This window comes from Phoenix dactylifera, chromosome 8 (genome assembly GCF_051530095.1).
Source record: "Phoenix dactylifera cultivar Ajwa chromosome 8, Ajwa_hap1_PhDact_Kaust_v1.1, whole genome shotgun sequence".
Classification (NCBI taxonomy): domain Eukaryota; kingdom Viridiplantae; phylum Streptophyta; class Magnoliopsida; order Arecales; family Arecaceae; genus Phoenix; species Phoenix dactylifera.
The window spans coordinates 2,552,112-2,574,125 of NC_143197.1; the positions used below are offsets into that span (position 1 = coordinate 2,552,112).

At 41.8% G+C, this 22,014-nt stretch overlaps 1 protein-coding gene across 9 annotated transcripts; it reads right to left on the reverse strand.

Annotated features, from left to right (window-relative positions):
* Positions 1–1,371: 1,371 nt before the first annotated feature.
* RAD51B (DNA repair (Rad51) family protein) lies at positions 1,372–21,663 on the reverse strand. Of its 9 annotated transcripts, none has more exons than XM_008794182.4 (15): positions 21,454–21,663; positions 21,193–21,306; positions 20,969–21,112; positions 20,266–20,369; positions 20,115–20,178; positions 19,755–19,810; positions 19,437–19,517; positions 17,784–17,849; positions 17,547–17,638; positions 17,346–17,462; positions 11,347–11,490; positions 11,191–11,258; positions 7,982–8,060; positions 7,123–7,179; positions 5,849–6,089 (listed from the first exon to the last, which is right to left on the reverse strand). In XM_008794182.4, the coding sequence occupies exons 1-12, from the start codon at positions 21,535–21,537 to the stop codon at positions 11,236–11,238; spliced, it is 1,089 nt and encodes a 362-aa protein (XP_008792404.3). In that variant the 5' UTR covers positions 21,538–21,663; the 3' UTR covers positions 5,849–6,089; positions 7,123–7,179; positions 7,982–8,060; positions 11,191–11,235. The 9 variants fall into 9 exon arrangements, with proteins under 9 accessions (XP_088558495.2, XP_088558493.1, XP_008792404.3 ...); XM_008794190.4 differs by lacking the exon at positions 5,849–6,089 and adding an exon at positions 6,581–7,019; XM_088702367.1 differs by lacking the exons at positions 5,849–6,089; positions 7,123–7,179 and adding an exon at positions 2,147–2,277.
* Positions 21,664–22,014: the final 351 nt, after the last annotated feature.

Below are 22,014 nucleotides of genomic sequence, written 5' to 3' on the forward strand. Positions count from 1 at the left end.
AAAAACATCAATAGTGGTGGTCCACCACGTTTGCCGCATCAAGCACAAGACACCAGGGTAAGCGGATCCTATCCTTTCTGGCCTTTCATGGTTTGGGGGCATTCGTTCATAAGCCTTCGTTTGAGAGTTTTGGGAAGAAAAGAAAAGAAAAAAAATTTAATAAGGAGAATTGGAAGTTTTAGGAGGGAAGAGAAAGCACTATCCTTCCTCTTGTTTTTTTTTTTTTTTGGCTTAAAACGGGTGCTTCAGACAATGCGTGTCCGAATACACCCAAGAACATCAAAATACAAAATCTCACGTAGTGCCGAAGGCAACTCCCGCTCACCTGCCCACAGGACGTATCCCGAATGGTGTGCTGCATATGCAGCAACCCAGTCAGCCGCCCCGTTGGCCTCCCTGAATACATGCTTGGCCTCAAGGGCCACACCATCCCTCACCATCATCCTAATATCCCGGATCAAAGGATGGACAGTGCTCTCCCGCCGAATCCACCCTATGACAGTGGATAAGTCGCCCTCCAAGATGATCGAGCTAGCCCGCAGTACCCGCCGCGCATGGCAAAGGCCGGTCCAGGCAGCTCGCAGCTCCGCCTCTGGCACTGATATGTCGAATAGCCGGCAGCCGCCCGCTGCCACTACCCTGGAATGATGGTCCCGTATGACGAAGCCGGCACCACCTCGCGTGCCACTGTCTAGTACTGAACCATCAAAATTGACCTTGAGGAAACTCGGGGGTGGGGGCTCCCAGGTGAAGAACACCGTCCGAAGAGCTGCCTGAGCAGAGAAAGAGCCCCAGGTGTCCCGAGCTATCAAGGTCGTATCTGAAGGACTAGTAGGTCTGGACTCCATCGCCAATACTCGAGCAGACTCCGCAACGAACCTCGGCGACATCCTACGCTCGGCAAAGGTACGAGCGTTCCTCGCCAACCAGATCTGGTGGGCGGTGCAAATCGCTCGGATAGCCTCCTGACATGTCTGGGGACTAACCAGCCACTGACGTATCATCTGTAGGAACAGTCCCCTCTCCCGCCAAACCTCCTCTGGGATACCCGTCCACTGCCATGTCAGCCTCGCCCAAAAACATCCAAATAGTACATGGTCAACTGACTCATCCGCACCACAGGCCCCACACTCCGCAGGGATCCCCAAACCACGTCGGCTCAGCACAGCTCTCGTCGGAAGGCGGTCCCACATCACCTTCCATAGAAAAAGTGCTGCTCTCGGATGGAGCCTGGACCTCCAAATCCAGGCGCCGTCCCATCCACTCTCATGCTCACGCTGAATCACCCGGGCCAGATCACCCAGCCTCACACTGGCCCTGCATGTAGTGCTCCAAACCCTGACATCTGGGCCCTCGCATCCTGGTACTGGAAGAGAAAGGATCCTCTAGGCTAGATGTGCCCCGAACAACTGGTGGAGTCTGTTCGCGTCCCACTCCGCCCTCCCTGGTGCTAAGAGGTCGCACACCCGGAGCCCCGCTGCTGCCTCGAAATCCACCGTCGTCGGCCAATATCTCAAGGGGATGGAATCGACCCACGGATCATCAGTCACCGCAATGGTCCGGCCATCACCCATCAGCCACCTGGTATGAGCTAACACGGTCGGCAGGTACCTCGCAATCTCTCGCCACATGAAAGAGATGCGACGACCGCACTGTGCCACCTCAGGGCTCCCACGGCCATATCTAGCTGCCATCACCCGACTCCAAAGTCCCTGTGGCTCCAGCAAAAAACGAGCTGCATGCCGTGCAATGAGTGTGTCACGCCGCTCCAGAAGGGACTGAACTCCCAGACCACCCTCACTGGTGGGCCGGCAGACCCGCTCCCAGGCCACCAGATGTACCCCACGACCCCCACCATGGGACCCCCAGAGGAAGCTCCGGAGAAGACGATCAATCTTCGACAGAGTCGTCTTAGGGACCACAGTGTTGGCCATGAGATATACCGGCATGGACCCAAGCACCGATCTAACAAGTGTCAGCCTCCCCATCATGGATAGAGATGATGCCCTCCATCCCTCCAGCCTACTCTCGACCCGCTGCACCAATCCGGAACACTCCGCCACTCGTAGCCGCCGGCCTGTGATGGGAACTCCCAGGTAAACCAGAGTCCCCTCCTGCTCGGGCATCTGCAATATACTCCTGATCTCCTGTCTGACTCTGCTCTCTGTGCTAGGACTGAACTGGATGGCTGACTTCGTGAAGTTTATTCTCTGTCCGGATGCCGCACAGTAATCTGCCAACACTCTGCGAAGTACACGTGCCTCAGAAACCCGCGCCCTGGACAAGAGAAGACAATCGTCAGTAAAAAGTAGGTGAGAGACAGGTCCCGCCCCCGGTGCTGGAACATAGGACTCCAGCTCCCGGCTCGCACACGCCCTCTGGAGGGCACGGGACAATATATCAGAATAGATGATAAATAAATAAGGGGATAAGGGACATCCCTGCCTCAGCCCCATAGTAGACTCAAAAAACACCGAAGGTGTGCCATTGACCAAGATAGAGAACTTTGGCTCCTGGACACACCCTAAGACCCATCCAATCCATCGTCGGTGGAAGCCATAAGCCTCCAGTACCCTCCGGAGAAAGCTCCATCTGATCCTGTCATAAGCCCGCTCCATGTCCAGCTTGACTGCCATCAAGCTGCCCCGTTTCGATGCTCGCTGGAGATCCCACACCATCTCCTGAGCCAGCATAACATTGTGGGAAATGTTCCTTCCCGCAATGAATGCTCCCTGCTCTTGGCTGATAATGCCCGGCAGTAGGGGCTTTATCCTTCCCACCATAATCCTTGCCACAATCTTGTACAAGGTTGTGCACAAACTGATGGGCCTGAAGTGACCCGGCTCTACCGCCTCTTGGCGCTTCGGAATGAGCGTTATGAAGGTGGCCTTCCAATCCTCTGGCATGGCTGCCTGAGTGAAGTAACACTGAACGGCCTCAGTCACAGCTCCCCGAATGATGCCCCAATATCTACGAAAGAAGAAAGGGGGAAACCCATCTGGTCCTGTAGCTTTGTCCGCCGCCAGAGCCCAGACTGCCTCCTGCACCTCCTCCGCCGACACCGGCCGAACCAGGGTCGAATTTTCGTCATCTGCAATACCTACATCAACTCTCAGAAGGTGGTCATCAGCACCAGGGCCTCCATCCTCAGTCCATCTGGCGCGGAAAAAGTCAAGTAGAACCTGTCCAACGGCAGGCTCGCCCTCCACTCGGCGACCAGACCCATCACGCAGTGAGTGGATCATACTCCACTGACGCCTAATAACAGTCGTCCGATGAAAGAACTTAGTATTGCGATCACCCTCGTTCACCCATTGGACCCGAGATTTCTGACGCCAGAAGATCTCATGCTGCCGTAGCAGTGAGTGGTGCGTCGCAAGAAGCCCCCGAAGATGGGCCATGTCATTCTCCGGGAGTGCACCCCGTAGATCTTCTCTCCTCTGTAGTACCGTAATCTCCTCCTCCACCCCCTCCAATCTCCGGAAGATATCGCCCACTACCTCGCGATTCCAACGGCGAAGCCGCCGTTTGGTCAACTCGAGTTTGCGTGAGACTCGCTGCATCGCATCCCCCCGCATCGGAGCACGCCACGCATCGCGAACGATGTCCCAAGACTGGGGGTACGAAAGCCAAATCTTCTCGAAGCAAAAAGGGCAGTGGTGACCCGATACCGATGAGGTCGAAATCAACAAGGGGCAATGATCTGATGCAATCCGGGGTAAATGGCTTACTCGGCAGGTAGGGAAGCGAAGGATCCAGTCTGGGGAAGCAAAAGCCCTATCTAGCCGCTCCCAAACCCTAGCACCGCCGGGTTGATTGTTACACCAGGTGAACCGTGGTCCCGAAAAACCTAAGTCCACCAAGCCATTTAGCTGCACAAAGTCGCGAAACTCCCTCCTATCAATCCTATCAGTGAAGGGCGCACCACCCCTCTTTTCATCCGCACTTTGGATGCAATTAAAGTCACCAACCGCCACCGTTGGGATGCCCTGGGCAAGCAGGTTGGTAATCTCTTGCCAGAGGGTTCTCCTGACCCTATAATCAGTGCTCGCATACACACTGCACAGTACCCAAGGGTCCGCCTCAGGTTCCGATACAACCATCACTACTTGTTGAGAGCAGTTATGGAAGACATCAATCCTCGCCACCCCCCGTCTCCACAGGATCAAAAGGCCGCCAGACAGCCCCTGGGACTCAACTGCATAGGTCTCCCAGTCCCTCCCCAGGCGTCGCCTCAGTCGACCAAGCCCATCGCCAGACAAACGTGTCTCGTAGAGAAAACAAATCTCAGGACAGTGGAGCTGTACTAGCCGTTTAAAGGAGGACATGAAGGCCGGCTTGGCCGCCCCCCTACAATTCCAGGCTGAGAGTTTGGAGAGAAAAGAAAAGAAAACATACTTTTTTAACACTTTTACTAGAATACCCTTATTATAAAAGGGACATGCTTATGAGTAGAGGGTAATATAGGTATTAACAAAAATTTATTAAGTTTCAATTCGTTCCTTTCCAAATCTTCCCATTTATGGGAGGAAAGAAAGAAGAGAATTGGAGACCAAAATTTTCTCTCCTATTCCCTACTTTTCTTCCCCTTTTCCTCCACTAAAAAACTCCCAAACATCAAAATTTTTAACTTTCCCTTCCATTCCATTCCTTTCTCCTCAATTCCAAGTTTTCAAATGGAGAGGTTACTGGATCACCACTCGGTTGATTAGAAGACCAAAATGGAGGTGGTAGCACACTCAGCTGCAAGCCCAAATCTTAAACCTAACCTTTTATTTTCTCTATTTAAAAGTCCACTTGATCGCAAAACCTTGAAGATCCCAGCTGTCCAACAATATAATCTGGAGATTTTAATAACACAATTTCCTCCACAGCAAACAAACGAAAATGATGTGCTAGTCTAGCGTAGGTAGTTGATTGGAAATTAGAAGGATTGCCCATTTGCCCATTCTTTTGCGTAGGTAGGTGGGAGATGAACCGCACTTATTATTCAAAACCAACTTGTCCATGTTTTAATACATTCCTCTAACTTTTTTTATTAACAAATAGTTCCTCCCGTCGTTCTCATACCAAAATAGTTTGGTTAGGCTCAAAGTTCGAAAGGACGCAAAGCAGAGCAAGTTGGACTTAGAGTATCATTATAGGCTGCCAATTGGGGGCCTGTGGGCCCATGACTGATGCTTTCGAAGCGAGGAAAGGGCTTTCTTTACCCTATACTTAGGGGGGGGTGGTGCCGGCGGAGGCGTACGAGGTTTGGGCAAGCGCCCGCTCATGAAAGTCCTCTCTCACACACCCGTCGGTCAAAACTCTCCTCCCCTTGTTTCCTTCCCCCCCATTCCTTTGCACCACGTGGTGAGATATGTGGTCCCTTGGATAAGACTTTCCTTTATCCACTAAATGAGCCAACCCCTTATCAGCCAATGCAAACCTTAGACAATGCTATAATGATTCAGGCATCACTTGATTATATTACTCCGATATAGCACCCTGTTTTGGGTGAATGAAGCTGCGTGCTACGTATATTCTAACCTTAAACGCACTTTACAGTGAGTAAAGAATGATACTTTATTGCTAGTAAACTACTAACCTTACTTGAAATGGAGAACTATCACGCTTTATTTATTGACCAAAAATCTTAATTCTATATGTTATATTTTACAATATAGGAGGTGTCATATTTATTCACCGAAAATTCATTCAAACGAATGAAATTATCCTCCACGATATAAGGAGAGGCCCCAGCACGACTTTTGGGAAAAGGAAGAGAAGATTTACGCTATGAAGGAAAGAATGGAGTCGAGAGAAGTTTCAATCCATGGATTTCGGTCATGTCGTTCTGCATGACGGCTGAGATCTAAATTTTCTTTTCAAATATTGTCATATTATAAGAATACACGATGGCCTTATTGTTACAAGCCTTCTCAAAGCATGATGGCTCAAAATGGTTGTAATAGCAGAGGAAAAATGTATATCCAAGCCTGTTGATTAATTGAGCTCATGGTCAAAACCATACACAGCCATTACAGCACGGCTATAACCACATGCTGAAGTTGCCCTGAGCTTGATAGAAAAACCCGGTGGTTTGGCACCTGGAAATGAATTAGATTCAAACTCAAAACCAGAATTTAAGGAAGACATGATCCAGCCAGAAACTACTCATTCGATTCAACAAAAGATAAAATCACATTGTTCACACTATGCCTGGAGACAAAACCCAATAAATATCGGGTTTGGGTCAAAGATCCCGGCTGTCAGGTGGTCCAACGATAGTTTGATATGCTTAGGTTAATATTCATAGGCGCTGGCTTCCAAAATTCCATGAGGCTTTGTTCGTAATGCACTTGAAAATGATGATGAATGAATGTGACATGCTGCTTATTTCAACTAAAGTTGCTAGGGTCTTTTACTCTTCCTGGATCTAGAGACTATATACCAACAATCCTTGGGAATACTGAGGAGGAATCCCGAGACAACATCATCATCAAAGCTTTTTTCCCCATTAAAAAGGGGTCCTATATTCAGCATGTTGAAAAGGCTATATGGAAGAATTCTGCAATGCTATTGAAAGAGGAAAACGAGGAAATCAAGACACCACTTGCATTTCTCAGGAATTTTTCAGCTTCTCATAATCAAGTTCAAAAGGAACCAGAAGGAAGAAGACTTGATAGACAGACAGTCACTATGGAAGAAAGTTCAAAGTACCTGCAACATGCTGGTGCAGAAACAACACCAGTTTGCTAGCACCCATCATTCAAAGAATTTTGTGGGCATAGGACAATTCCGTAACCTAGTTTCAATGAACATTATATTTTGTCCAATGCACCTATTGGCTACGAGGGGTTGTTTGAACATATAAATAATGTCAGAAAGGCTTCTACATGCTTTGATTGGACCGGCATCAATGACCCAATTGCACCTCCCAGTCAAAGGCCTTGTGCTTGATGTGCTCATCACCATTCAAGACTTTTCCCAGCACATTATTTATTTGCTTGTATCTAGTGTTCATCTTTTCAGTAAACCTAATGTCATGTTCAATATACCCGAGTAATCAAGCAGCTATTATGTAATGGTGAATCCATTCTCCAAATTTCACAATACTTTCGTCATTATAATCGTTCTCACCTTACTATTATAAGCTTCCTTGTTTATGCATTGCTTTGTGCATCACTGATATGAGAGCTGCAAAAGAAGTCAGAAACATGTAAAAACTCTCCCAAGATGGTAACCTAACAGCAGTAAATTTGAAGTTGATCTCCATGTTTTCACAATGGATTACAAGTGACAAATTCTTAAAAAATAATCTTGGTTTTGAGCACTTTGTAACTTTGTAACAGTTATGGGAAACAAGCTAGGTTTGATAATTGATCCCAAGGTGATTCAGTGTAGAAAAGACTTCTAGAAGACTAAGGAAATCATACGCTAGTTAAGGTGAATGTTATGAATCCTTATATGTTTTCCCCAGAACATTCCAAAGTTAGTAGCCTGAGAGTAAGTTTGCCGTAACAGCAAGGTTGCTCTACTGTGACCTAAATTGTCATAGGTTGAAAACACGAAAATAGACTCTTAGCATGCGGGGGTAAGATTGTATACATTTTACCCTCCGAAAACCTGCAGTGGCAGGAGCCTTGAGCACTGGGATAACCTTTTTTTTTTTTTTTGACTGCAAGGTTAGTAGCCAAGAATTATGCTATAAAACATATAACCTCTGGAAACATGAATGTGCCTGGCAATGACTTATTTCATAGTTAGAATGGATATGTTATCGCCAAGCTCATTACGAAGTAGTCCACATTTGATGGCCCCAAACAGATAAAGCATGAATATTTCGCAGCTGCAAACAAGAGTCTAGGAATGTAAGGTTCTGACTGTTGGTATTCGGCCATACAGCAGAGCAAAGATTTGTCTAACCATAATAATAGAGAAGGATTTTCCTCAATACTGGAAAGAAAATTTGAAGTCATAACTAGGAGAGGATATTTACCTTTTAAATGCCATAGCAGCTGTTCAGGAACACTAGTACAAGAGGATTGTTCCTTGCTCCAAAATCTGCTTCCGGAATACTACATTCCCACATAACTTTTCAATCAGCAAATTCAAATGTTAATATGTTCATAGAGATCTAGCATTAAGAAAACTCACTCAAGACATACAAAAAGCTTTGTAACGTACACAGCCAAACACAATAAGCTCATTAGCCTTGCAATTTTGCTTCAACAAGTAGATTAAATAGACAGAAATCACATCAATGAGAATCTATATGATGGTTACATCTACCCTGTTAATTTTATCCACAAAATCAAATGATAAAACTTCACCAGATCAGCCACCAAACAACAGAAAGGGCCTCATTTCTTGATCAAGCTAGACAGAAGTTCATTAAATCACACGTTTCTTTATATTATAAGAGAGAATTTGCACCATGTAAGAAGGTAAAATTTAATCCACATAATCTGCAACAGCTATTAGCATCACACGGTGGTGGAGATTGTCAAAAGCAAGGATTTCATTCTTACCCAAGGCAACCAATTAAGCTAATGCATGGATCTTCAAGGAGGCTTTGAGGTTCCTAAATCATATAACCATGGTCTACTGTACCGCCCGCTACGAGGTGTACCGTACCATACCGGAAGAAAACTAGTATGAAACTTAATTGCAAATCAGTACAAGCCCCGTACCGAGGTGCATACTAGTCTGTACCGAGGCGTACCGAGATAAAAATTGAGAAAAATGATTAGAAAACTATTTTGGTACAAAGGTGTACCGTTCCGTACCAATAAGGTACCGCTATGGTATCCGGTACCGATATGGTATCGATACCGAGATTACGGACCCTGCATATAACTCTGATGTGTCCATATTGTCCCTTGTTCGTTTTGATTTTTTTTCATAATTAACATAAAACTTGAACCCTGGTGTTATACATGCACATTAAAGTTCAAGCAATAACAAATGTATATTAAAGTACAAATTTAACTTTTAGAGCGAAAGGTCGTCGTACCAGGCTGAGCCGAATGGTACAACCCATATCGTATTGTACCGGTACTTGGTACGGGAGGCATGCTGATACTCAATATGCCGAAAAGACCACATACTGCACCAATATAGTACTAGTGTGGCACCGTTACAGGATGCGGTACCAAAATGGCGAACTTTGCTTAGAGCACTCGCACAAAAAAATAAATAAATTTTTGAAATGCCAATACCTATCAACAAACTCATTGTATGGTAAATTGCAAAATGCATTTTATTTTTTGCACAATAATAGATGATTAACTTGACATATATCATGTACTTCACACATGCATACTAATTGCAAAGCTACTCAACTCCAAGTTCTCAATCTGCTTGAAATTCTTAGTCCATAGTCATCATAAAAGAAACCACAGCTTGCTGGTGTTCTTACAAAGTCAACCTCGCACTTAATTAGCTGAATGATTAGGAGTAGCATACTAGACTAAACAAAATATTAAAACCAAGGTCCGCCATACCGGTAGGCATACTGGTCGCCTACCGGATCGGTATGGTTCGGTTCGTTCCGGAACCGGTCCGGTACGAACCAGTAGACCTTTTTTTTATCCTTTGGTTTTCGCGTCCGTGCATGGACGCATGGGATAAATGCCACAGAGTGGCATTAAATGCCACTCGCGGGCATTAATGAGCCCGCACGGGCGCACTGCCCCGCGCGGGCTGTGGAAACACGCGGGAAGGGAAACGCCCACACAGTGCTTCACAGCGCGGGAAACCGCTCGCGGGCGCACTGCCCCGTGCGGACGGAAAAACGCCCACGTGGCGCTTCACAGCGCAGAAAACTGCTCACGAACGCGGTTCCCAATGCGCGGAACCGCGCACAGGCAGTAAATCGTGCCCGCGGGATAAATGCCACTCTGTGGCATTAATAAGCATGCATGGGCGCGCGGGCTGGGGAACGCCCACACGGCGTTTCACAGCGCGGAAAATCGTGCCCGCTTGTGATTCCCCAGTGCGCGGAACTGCGCGGGGTGGGGAAACGCATGTCCACGTGCAGGCGCTCTGCCCGAGCGGGTGGCCGAAAGGGCCACGCGCACTTTCCAAAAAAAAACGTACCGGTGCTAACCGGCCGGTTCGCACCGGTACACGACCAGTACGTATGCATACTGATCGAGATCGGCCCAAAAATAGCTGGAACCAGTTTTCACGCTGTCCGGGTACCGGTTCCACATCGAATCGGTCCGTACCAGGCCGAACCAGCTGGTACGGTCTGGTTCGGCAGATCATGATTAAGACAATATCCTCTAAGGTTCACAGAGTGTATGATGGCCGAGGTTCACTAGGGTAAGTCACTGTGCTGATGAAAAATCACTATGCTAAGAGATGTTTTGATGGCACAAATCTATATGTTTCTGCATGCGCTAGATCGCTAAGCATCTACAAGTCATTTGACTAAATGGAGATTCCAATGCCATAAAGTGACTTTTAATCTCTGTACTTTGATAAACTCCCTAAAATACTCCTTCCTTTCCCCATACAAATTTTAGCAAACAAAGATAGCGCAAAAAAGGCCTTCAATATTCTTTGAGACACAATATCCATGACATGTCCAATTATTCTGATAGCCTTCTCATGTTCACCATGCAGCGCTGTGGCAATACAAAATGAACTTCATGCATAACACATCCCAAAATTTGGATAATAGTATGATTTATTATTTGTATGAAATGGCAAGCATATATACTTATGAATATTTGGTTCTACACTATTGATACATCATAACAATTTGAGTGTTAATAGATTCCAAGTCATGTGGCATCTTTTACAAACTACACTTCTGTGGGTGTGTGCACTCACCCAAAAGATTTATGATATTCGCCTTCAAGGAGTGTCAGATATATCTAAATTACATTCAGTCATTATCATGCATTTACCCAATTCAGCTAGATGGTAATGTCAAATGAAGCTGCTGGATTGCAACTTGAACTTCTATTACTAAGGACGCTTCCATGATTTCCATTACTACAAAGTTCCATCTAGCTTACCATGTAATATTTATTAGACTTCCCAGAGTAACAACGAAAACTACACAAACTGTATGCATGAAACTCTATGTATCATCAAGACACAGCACTTTCATTAGACGAAGAAAAATTCATGACTGAGCTTCAGAATCCATGAAACAGATGTTTGAGATGATGATAAACAACAGTGACAGCTTACTGAAAATCCTGTGAAAATTGGCTATGAATGAGAACACCACCTAGTTCACTGCTCAAGAATGTTGTGACCTGAATTTTGCAAGAAAACCCATCAATATGTAACAAAATTGATACAAAATACAGAACAAGCTACAATAAATTTATTTAAACAATGGACCTTGAAAGCGAATTGTGTTTATCTCTCGACCCATAACTTTGAAGCCGTCGTCATTTAACAGTGAAATTCCAGATGACTCCACAATAAATGGAAATGCCATTGCAGGAGACATAGGCGATTTTGCCACCTTAATGAACTTCTGACCTGCAATTGCATTCATTGCAAGGATCAAATTTAGCAAGGTTGCTGCTAGTATTAACCAAGCTCCTATGAACTCCAAATAGCAATTTAATCCTAGTGAAGATATGGCATAGACAGTGATGTTTCATACACAATATGGAAGCAAGAAACAAAGTATGAGTATATTATGAAACCCAAGAGGGTAAAATAGATCTAACAAGTAAGGTCTGCTGTGCCGGAACTGGGGCCCGGACCGGTTGCCCGATGGCATGGGTCGATACACCCCCATACTGTTCCATGCTGGGCCCGTACCGACACAATCGAGGAGGCGGGGGAGAGGGAGAGCAGGAGAGAAAAGGAGAGAGGGAAGGAGAGAGGAGGGTGGCGAAGGCCGGCAGAGGGCTGGCGAGCTCGCGAAGGAGGGGCTCTGCCTCCTCCTCACGGCTCACCGGCCTCTGCAGCCCTCTCTCTTCCTTCCTCTCCCTCTCCCTCTCTTCCCCGCTTGCTCTCCCTTTTCCTTATCTTTCCTTCTCCTTCTCCCCCTCCGACGACTTTTTGTTTTGGTTGCCGAACTATCCCGGTCCGCTGCCGGCACGGCTTGGTACTCTCCGAACCGCCTGGTTCGGGACGATTCCGCCGACCATGCTAACAAGTGTGTCTGCATACATTCATAAGTGGGAATTTTCTATCCCAATGCCATATGGGTAGGAAATACTATTCAAATGAGACAATAGCTCAAACAATGTTGTTTCTGCTAGACACGCCATCCTTATGACCTAGTATGGTTCAATCATACAACTACAGCATGTTAGATCTGCATCTACAAAGCCATCATAGAAGATACAGATTGGTGCAACACCATTCTGATAAAGGATGCTAACTTTTCTTTCTTTGAAGATCATTATTATATAAATGTGGAATACCATAAAACAGAATGATGAAACACATTATCGAGCTCAAAGGAATATATGTATTTTGCATACTAACACCCAAACTTCAAGGAAGTATAAGTTAATTGAGTGGACAATTTCCAGTTTTTAGGCATCTATCAATCTTAAATACCTCCTCCACAACAATTATGAATGTTGACACCACAATTAGGTCATCCATAGGAGACAACTTCTAGCTCGGTCAGAATGATCATAACAAGTAGCAGCTGGAGGATGATTAGAGTATGATAAAAGAACATGATGGACATGTAGGCAGATCATATTTAGGCAAGAACGGCAAAGCAAACCCAAGAAAGACCTACTGCTTGAAGTTGAGCAGGCTCAGTTTATGCAAACATTAGTAGCAAAGTAATGAGAAACAAGGAAGAGAAACTCACGAAAACCATCAAGAAAAAACTGGTAACATGGATAGGCAACAATGGTCATGCAGACCCAAGCAAGAAAGGCTAGTGCTGGATAAAGCTTGGATCCATTATTCAGACTATCTAGCAGCTAAAAGCTCAAAGAAAAGGAGAAGATATTTTGAATGTCTCACTTAAATTATCTGAAAGCCCTTCAAGTAACTTTGCTATAAAAGATGTCAGGTTTAAAGTCCAACAATACAAGTTCCATTTAGATAGTGCCATTTTGTTAAGATACACTCTGCAAGTTATCGATTTAAGTATCAGCTCATGCTGGTCCTTGCAAGCTGATACTGTGCCAGGCCAGTACTGGTACCCTGCACTGGCTTGGTATCAGGTAGCAGCATGATATTAAGGAACTCCAACTGTATTGACCCAAGTCGGTTCGGCAGGAGTTGACATGACTTGGTACTGCTCATTACTAAGACAGAAAAGTTCATAACTTTTTTTTACCATTTTGTTAAATTTGAAGAGGTATGGGAGGTGGTTTGTTGCTTGTAGACAGTTTATGTCTCAAAAGGCAAACAGCTGAAAACAAGCTTTATTTTAAACAAATCTCATTTAAGTGAATAGTTATTGTCAATTTATGTAAGATATTACATGAAAATATGGAATTACCACATTAAAGTCCAACATAAACAATCAAAAATTCAAATCATAAAATAAAAAGGTCAATGTTCCAACTCAAACAAATTCCACAAATTTGGTTATGGGATGATATTGCAACTTTCAAGTGCCAGAAAGTTTTCAAAATCTTAAAAGCTCATAGATTTCATTTGATCCAAATACTGCCAAGCCCAAAGGCCTGATAAAATTGTCCTATATCCTACCTTCATTTTTTCAGTACAATATGATACTAATATAACAATTCAACATGAATGCACGCCTTCTTTTCAAATCTTAGTTCCACATTTATTTCGTCCAAAATTTTATGAATAATTACTCTCTAATTTTGTTAAGTATTTTCATTGAGTTAATGTGGGCGCATTCTCAAAATGTCATATTATTTTAAAAAACATGCTGCACATTACTCAGCACCACCATGTCAGAGTTTAAAATATTGCTTTAACGCATGGAAGTACAGAACAAATCTTTACTAAAAGTAAGAAGTTTAAAGCATCAAGTTTTCTCTTCCCCGTAAAAAGAACCCCTTACAAAAACCATACACACTCCAAGAAAAATGTGCTAGTGCCAGAGGCGGACCAATATGCGAAAATTTTTTTTTATAGAAAATGAAGGACCGATGTGTGGATTCATACAAACTACAAAAATACTAATACCATAAATTCATACTAGAATATGCATATGGATATTTTATTATTGAGGTTCTGGTTACTTGTATAATGAAAACTTTAATCCATTACTTCTTAGTTATATCAACATGTCCAACCAACTAATGCAAACAAACTTTATCTTCTACTCATTTCTCAATTTGGTAGCACGAGCTGCATAACATTTTTTGACAACTAATGCTCAAACCAAATGAACTAAAATTAAATCAAAAACAAAATAATTAGAACATTATGTAAAACATTTCTCCCTTAATGCTGGTTTCAGTTGTACAAACTTGAATTTAAAAGTAATCAAGGGTGGGGCAGGTTTTAGCTACAATCTAATAGCAATCTTATAATAAGGAATCATGAATATAGTCATTTATTCATATAAAAGATCTCTAGAAAACTACATCAAGCAAGACATTTGAAACACTATTTTTCATGCCTCATGTAATATAACAAGAAAAAAAATAAAGATAAAAGGAAGAAAGAAGGAAACTGTGAGCCTTCTTTCTTTCAAGCACTTTCTCCTTGACTTTTTTACCTTTTATTCATATATTTCAACTCAAGCATGACTCATGTATTTTGTGACCAAAAAAAACTATCACACGATACCTGATGTTATTTGACTGTTTAGGACCAATTAGGTTTCCATATTTACAACAAATTCTTATTAAAATTAAGGATATTTTTTGAAGGGAACAGATAAAGGAAACATATAGATAGGGGACTTGATTATTTGAATGCTGAGAGAGAGAGAGACAATCGTGGATGAGGTGGAGAGACAATTATGGATTAGTTTAAGGGTGTGGTGGAATTTCCCTTTATTTTTTTATATCTATTTCATCTCTACTAAAGAGAGATGTGGGAATAAAAAAATAATTCTTTTTTTTTTTGGGTGCGGGGGAGGGTTGAAGGATTAATTGTCATGGCCCCATTCGCCCCCTGGCTTCGCCCATGGCTATGACATATTGTTGAGCTAGATGATGGCCCATGCCCACCACTAAGTGGCATGTCTCCTGCCACCAATACTTAAACCCTTGCTACAAGTAATGAAATTTCATCATACACCTACAACTTTGTATTGTTTTGCATGCTCTTCTCCCCAAGAATAATTTACTTCAGTTGAATACAACACCAAATTATTCTCGGAATCACATAGCTAAAGTATATCTTTTCCTTTTTACTTATTACAAGCAATGATTTCTTAGAAATCACAAATTGAACAGGGTTCCATATTAACTTATTAATTTAAGAATAAAGTCCACAATTTTTAAATTTTTAAGGGTCTAGATTGTTGTAAGGTCAAATCAAGTAAAGTTCTACATAAAAAATTTATCTTCATTATCACATATGGATATTACTATAGGAAAAAATCTAGTCTAGAATAAAAGAACCAATCATAGTCTCAAAAATAAAGAAAGGGGTTAATGAAAAATAAAAAGAATTAGAAAACTTAGGAATAGATTTGGTTCGTCAGTCGATGTTTCTGAACCCTAAAATTCCTCTGCTGTTAGGGTTTATGTTGAATAGAACCTCCTTCTCAAGCCAACAAGATCTCCACCCCCCCCCCCCCCCACCCCCAACAACAACAACAAAAAAAGAAAAACAGAATAAATTGCCCCCTTTTCACCCCATGGGCTCACCCTCCGCATCCCCTTATCTTTCTTCAAACCTTAGCTAATGGAGATTGAGCTAAGTCTTGTTAGGTCATGGGATAAGGATGAATTAATGATATTGTTGCATGCTGATTAATGGCTCATCCACTCATTTAACTTTCCTTAATAATTGAAGACGACAGGAAAGAATCGCGCAAGCATATGAAGGATCTTCACAAGGATCAGATGGGATGCCAAGATGCAGACCTTCATTAAGATAAGATTGTTGAAGATGTTAATATTGATTGACAATTTAAAAATTCTTAGGAGAAAAACTTGCTGCAAAACATGTTTAATTCACAATTTACTAAATATGAGGCTGATGAATGCCTTTCATCATGAAATCACGTATGTTTTGTCAGGCAAATAGTTATTGAAACTCGCCTGTCGAGTTTTTTGTTGTAATAATTTGAAGATTCAGACATCAAGAAGAAACTAGGAAAGTCAGGAAGCTTGGGGGACCCATCTTTGCATTATATGGCACAAGGTTGGGAGATAACAAATATGTGCAGAATAGTACCAGCTTGTGTTATAATCTTGTTTGATCATTGAAAGACATGTCTTTCAAGATAGAACATGACAAAAATTTGAGAAGGATTAACAAACAAGGTTTCATATACTGCAGGATGAAGCTGTACCAGTTTTTCCATGTAGCAGGATGCCCCACATCCCGACACTTGAGACAATGAATGTCTTGTCTTGTCCTGGTCTATTTCGCAGCTTGTTCTATCCCAACACTCGGAAAGGTGTCCCATCCTACCACTCAGGATGGTGGAATGCCCCACCATCCCACTAGTGCTTAAAACTTTGTTAACAAAGAATTCATTGAAATTTGTCAGGTCCGAAAACATGAGGACTATGCAGCCACCCCTTAGGATTTACTAAAGAAAGTCTCCTAGTGGAAGAACTGCCATTGAGGTCCAAGAAAGCCCCTTGTCAAGTTAAGATTTTAAAAGCATTATGATGCTTTTAAGTTTTGAAGCATTTCTTTATAATTTCAGAAGTGAAATTTTATGTATCTTTTGTTCTCTTAGCAAGGCTTTAGGTCTTTATGCCATGAAAAGATTCTAGCAGTAATTAGACTATTTCACACCATGGTGCTCAGCCATAATGTTGATTCCACTTATTTTAATTATACATTAAAGGGAAATCTAGAGTCACTAGAATTATGTTTTAGAGTGGTTTTGATTTTTCTTTTCTATAAGGTTTTGTGAGGGGCCCAATCTTGTAACCTCACTAGCAAATGACTCAGAGTACATTGGTTGACTGGCACTTTCTTTGTAAGAATGGAAGGGGCCTGTTCAAAATAGAGAGCAAATATCATGTAGATTTAATTTGTTCATCCATTGAAGTCAATATTCAACAGCCAATCTTTTACCTCTTGCTATATTTTTTCCAGGTTTTTGGGTATCTTTGCATATTCATCTGTTAATCTAAACTAGAAACAGATACTGCACATTACTAAATGTGACCATTCATAATGTGCTTATCAAACTGAAATTGCAAAAAATTATTTGCACATCTTTATTATTAATATACTTTATAACAAGAGCTTTTAAGATCATTTAAACTCATATGTGTAAAGGCCCCATTAACCTGAATAAGCCTCAAAGACAAGACGGATGGTTACAGCATGAGCCCATTGGATCCCTAAAGCAGCAATTAGATGAGACTCTAGCCTTTCAAAATTTTTGCTAGAATCCTTCTCTTTCCCTGTACAGAGATTCACATGATGGCCTAAGTTAATTTACAACCAAATAAGAAAACCACCAATATCAAAGAAATAAACCTACACACCTTGAAATGGATAATGAAAGGCTTCATTACTACTTTGACTACGGACTTGGTTTGTCACCACAACAGGAATTCGTGAAAACTCAGCAAGGGACCTACAGATCGCTCATAATTTTTGTAAGGACAGTTCGTATACTGATGAAAGCTCTCAGAGGTGTTTCAAATCCAAAAGGGAAAAGTGCAGACTTCCTTTATTAAGAGTGAAAAATTCTGGTATAAATGTAGGGGGAAGGGTCTTACTTTAGAAAAGAAAGAGGCCACCTCAGCAAATGTTGCTTTGGACCAGCAGTTCTTGTGTCATTACCCCTAAGATACATAATCAAAGAAGAATGTAGACATTTATGTGCATATACATGCAAGATGTATGCCAATCAAAACAGTAATGATTAACGAAGATTCACTATTTCTCATATATAACAATTCAACATTTTTTGTACATCTCGTTTAGGATTATGATTTGCTATGATTGAATATTAATGGTGTATACAAAAGAGAAAAACAAATATGCAAAATTTGATAGAATAACAATATTCTAATATAATAGCGAACTATCAGAAAATCTCACTGATTGCCTTCTTTTCATAATTTCCATTATTATCTTCTTTCTTCTCTTGTTTTTCCTCTTAGCTGTTCTTTGAACTTTGCCGACGCAGGGGTACTGGTTCAAATTTGAGCCAGCACATACTAATTCTAATCAACAGCAACCTGCATTGCGTAGTTTCTGGCAAAGAAAAGATGTTACCATGAAACCAACTGCATAGTAGTTCACAGGCTTGTCAGTTAGGCTGCTACAAGTATTAGCTACCATGATGTACCCATTCTAGTCAACCTTATATTTATGTTAAAAAACACCCAAAAAATCATATTTTCCATAATGAATTCAATTATACGGTTTGTAAGTTGGGTCTACAAATATGTCCAAGTTGGAACACCCATTCTTTTATTTTGTAAAACAACTTATAGTTAGGTCCAATTACTGCAATCATACAGATTATGCACCCGTAATATGCCTGGATGTAATTATGATTCATCCCACTAAAAAGGTTGTTAGCAATTTGGCTCTCTTCATTGGCTGATAGCGATCAATCCCTTACAGATCTTCAACAGCATGGTATCATTTTCATCTTTATCCTTTCCTTCCCCTTGTTCTCTCTCAACTAAGAATGCATTTTTCTCTCTCATTCAGGTGTCCTTAACTTTGTTCCTTCTTCATTGCAAGCAACCTAAAAACCAAACCTGGGGAACCTCATCAGGTTAGAAGTCTTGCTGATATTAAACGGAAACATTATCTAAGGCTATCTGATGAAACCTAAGCTAAACAAAATCAGGTAAGTTCCTTCTTCAAGATTTCAACACTTAAGGATGTTATGATGGAAGCGTAAGTTCTTTTACAGTTTTTTGCGTATAGCCTTATCATTTCTCCCAAAAGTCGAAATTATAGTGTTATGCTTCATTCTGAGGTGATGATACTATCACACCTTTGAGTGTGAATGCTCATTCAAAATTTTTAGATGGAAGGATAATAAACAACTAATTACTGCTGGAAGAAGGCTATCAAGTTCCTGATTGAAGCTGGTGAGATGAGATTCTTGAAATTAGAACTGCAGTTTAGCTCTTCCAACCTATGTTTAAATTTTATTAATTTTTTGTCTGCACGTATTAATTTCCTTTGAGCAGAATTGGATGTTCGAAGAAAAAAATAGAAAATCTGGAAGTACTTATTCAGCTGCCTAGAAGTCTTAAATTTGTAGCTTCTACTCAGTGATAACTCTGAGAAATGAGATAGCAGAATAAATTTTGAACCACAGTTGCTGGACAGATATTAAAAGTGTGAATGCACATATGCATATGAAAAAAATCTCAGTAGAAATAAGCAGAAGACATGCACCTCACCCAGAAACAAGAGCAGCCATGCTATCAACTACAAGCAACTTCACATCATGCTGGATAAGTGTCAACTTTAACTGTTGCAATCTGCAAGCAAACCATCAAGGAAAAAATACTGATTTTTGATAAGTTCAATAACATTGAATAGCTGAAGAATTATAATTTAACCTAGAGCATACTGTACAAAATTAACAACATTAGAACAAAAATCATCTAAACTGAAAAAAGCATATTGTCTTTTGGCAATCGATATGAAAACTTCATATAGCATTCCTTCTGTAAGTAAACAAGATCCAAAACAAACTTAGATTTCTGTATCTGCACCTCTCCGTGAATTCAGGCAATGATGTCAGCCGTACAACTATAATTCTACCAGCCATCTGCAAAATAAGTCATCGCAAAACTTTAAGCCCTAAACAGAGCTTTCAAGTCATTCTCAAGTCAGCAGCATAATTTACAGGCATTTTCTTGGAAAATGAAAATAACTCAGCCAGAAGATGCAATTTAATTTTCATTTCAGATTGTAAATTGTGATTCAATTAAATATTACTTCTTATTCAACCAGCACTTCCACAACATAATGAGCGGTACTAGCATATTGCTTGCAAGAACATCTGACATTGTTTTATGTGGTGAGATATAGAACGAACACTTAAACAACAAAAGTATGCTTTTGCAATAGACCTGTTGTGCCATGCCTTCTGATTGAAATATCTGAGGGAAACTATTTTCTCCAATCTCTACCATCCTGTCATTTGAATATTCGTAACAAATATCGGCTAAGAATATCACAAACGTGAAAGAAGCACCAGCATACCAAAATGTTAAGAGTTACCTGCGTGAACTAAATTTAGATTCAGTATCAATGTATATAACACGCCCGTTTAGGCCTCCATAGCAAGAAGGCAAAGCCGCTAATAGTGAGAGCTTTAGACAAAACTAGAACGTGAACAGAAAAGAAGTTAAAATTTGTTAAATATTAAGAGATAAAAATCATGTAGAGATAAACAAGTCATAAAGAAGATAAAAGAGAGAGAGCTTGAAAAATAATTAGAAGTTAGCTTCTACTTACTAGTATAAAACCATTTTTTTTTCAGTTAGACATTACTTTTCTATTAACAACATCTCTCATGACATATCCAATTTCTTTTCTTTTGTTTCTTTTCCTGGAAATCCACTTTTGGATGACTCTCAGGCGAAGCAACGAGACAGTTTGCATAATAGAAATCTTCATTGTAAGTTAATCATTCAAAAATTTGAATATACAGTTAAAGGAAAGTAGACTTTCCATCTGCATTGCCATCAGATACTTCTCATTATGGATGACTATTATAGCAAATTCCAAGAATCTTGAAAAATCCGAAAAAGCATAAAACCAGGGATTTTCATTTGTAACAATCGAATCTCTCAAAATTGATTTGCTAGAGAACTCTCCTCTCAATTTATCCTCATAAAACTCTGCATCGCAAACAAAAAAACTAATTTCTGGCCATCGATTAGTGATTACACGAACAAAAAAATCAAGAAGGTTTCTTTACTTGGGTTTTACCGATCCCTGAGGGGCCAACCAATTCCGTGAGGGCCCCAAACGGTATCCCTCCACACAAGGCATCATCAAGACCGCGAAGCAACGTCGGGAGATGGCCTCCTAACCGCACACGATCCTCCATAAGAGAAAGTGCCTGCACAACCCTTCCAGATAAGCAGCAAAAAAAAGGACCATACGGGGAGGGGAAAGGAGGGATTTCTTTTTCTTTCTCACGGTTTGGTAAGGCGGACATGTGATCTCGCTGATGCGCTCCACGGCGGACTTCACTTGATCGAGACCCATGCCAAGGAGAGTCATCAGCTCGAATTCGGGCAACGAGAGAGCATCCTGAGGAGAAGGGAAGCGAAAGGCGTGAGGAAACCCTAGGATTAGCTAGGGCTTTTCCGCGGCTAATCCAGCGAGAGAAGGGAGTTTTGGAGGGAAGAAATTGGGGAACAGGAGAAAGGAGAAAAAGGGGGAGGACAAGGGTTTTACCTTGGCGGTCAAGATGTTACGAGCGGCGAAAACGTTGGCGACGGATGGAGGAAGACCCATTTGGCTGATGAGTTTGTTCGCCATGGCTGCCTCTTCCCGCTCCTCGAGAATTGAAGGGGGCCTTTTATTCTTCAATTGCCCTGCCGACTTACGGTTCACTAAAAGGTCGGCGGCCGTTGTGCCGACTTCAGGTATGAGCCCCTCTGGTTCTAATCAATAACAGGATTAAATACATTGGCCTCTGCTGTCTTTGTATTCAACTCCAGTTTCTCCTCTAAAATCCCTTGGTAAGGGAAGGCCTCTCTCCTTTATCCTAATATAAAAGCTCTCCTTTTTATGCAAGTGATCAACTAGCTTCTGGAAAGTCACCATGCAAGCTCAATTAGAAATTAAGGAAAATTAGATGCACATTTGCTCGCTATTTAAAAAGGTTATGCTGCACAAACTCGTACATTTTTAGGTGCAACAAGAAAACATACAGTGATGTTGGCTTTCTGAATACCAAATCGTTGTCGAACACCTGCACTAGTTAGCATTTTAAGAATGATCTAGATACAAAGA

Bases quoted from the DNA above. Each gene is read 5' to 3' on its own strand.
- RAD51B (XM_088702367.1), bottom strand. From the start codon at position 21,537: ATGGCGAACAAACTCATCAGCCAAATGGGTCTTCCTCCATCCGTCGCC. The intron at 20,179-20,265 runs GTAACTCTTAAC...TTCAAATGACAG, and splicing joins TCTAAATTTAGTTCACGCAG to GATGGTAGAGATTGGAGAAA. The intron at 17,463-17,546 runs GTGTGTAGGTTT...ATCTCTGTACAG, and splicing joins CTTTCATTATCCATTTCAAG to GGAAAGAGAAGGATTCTAGC.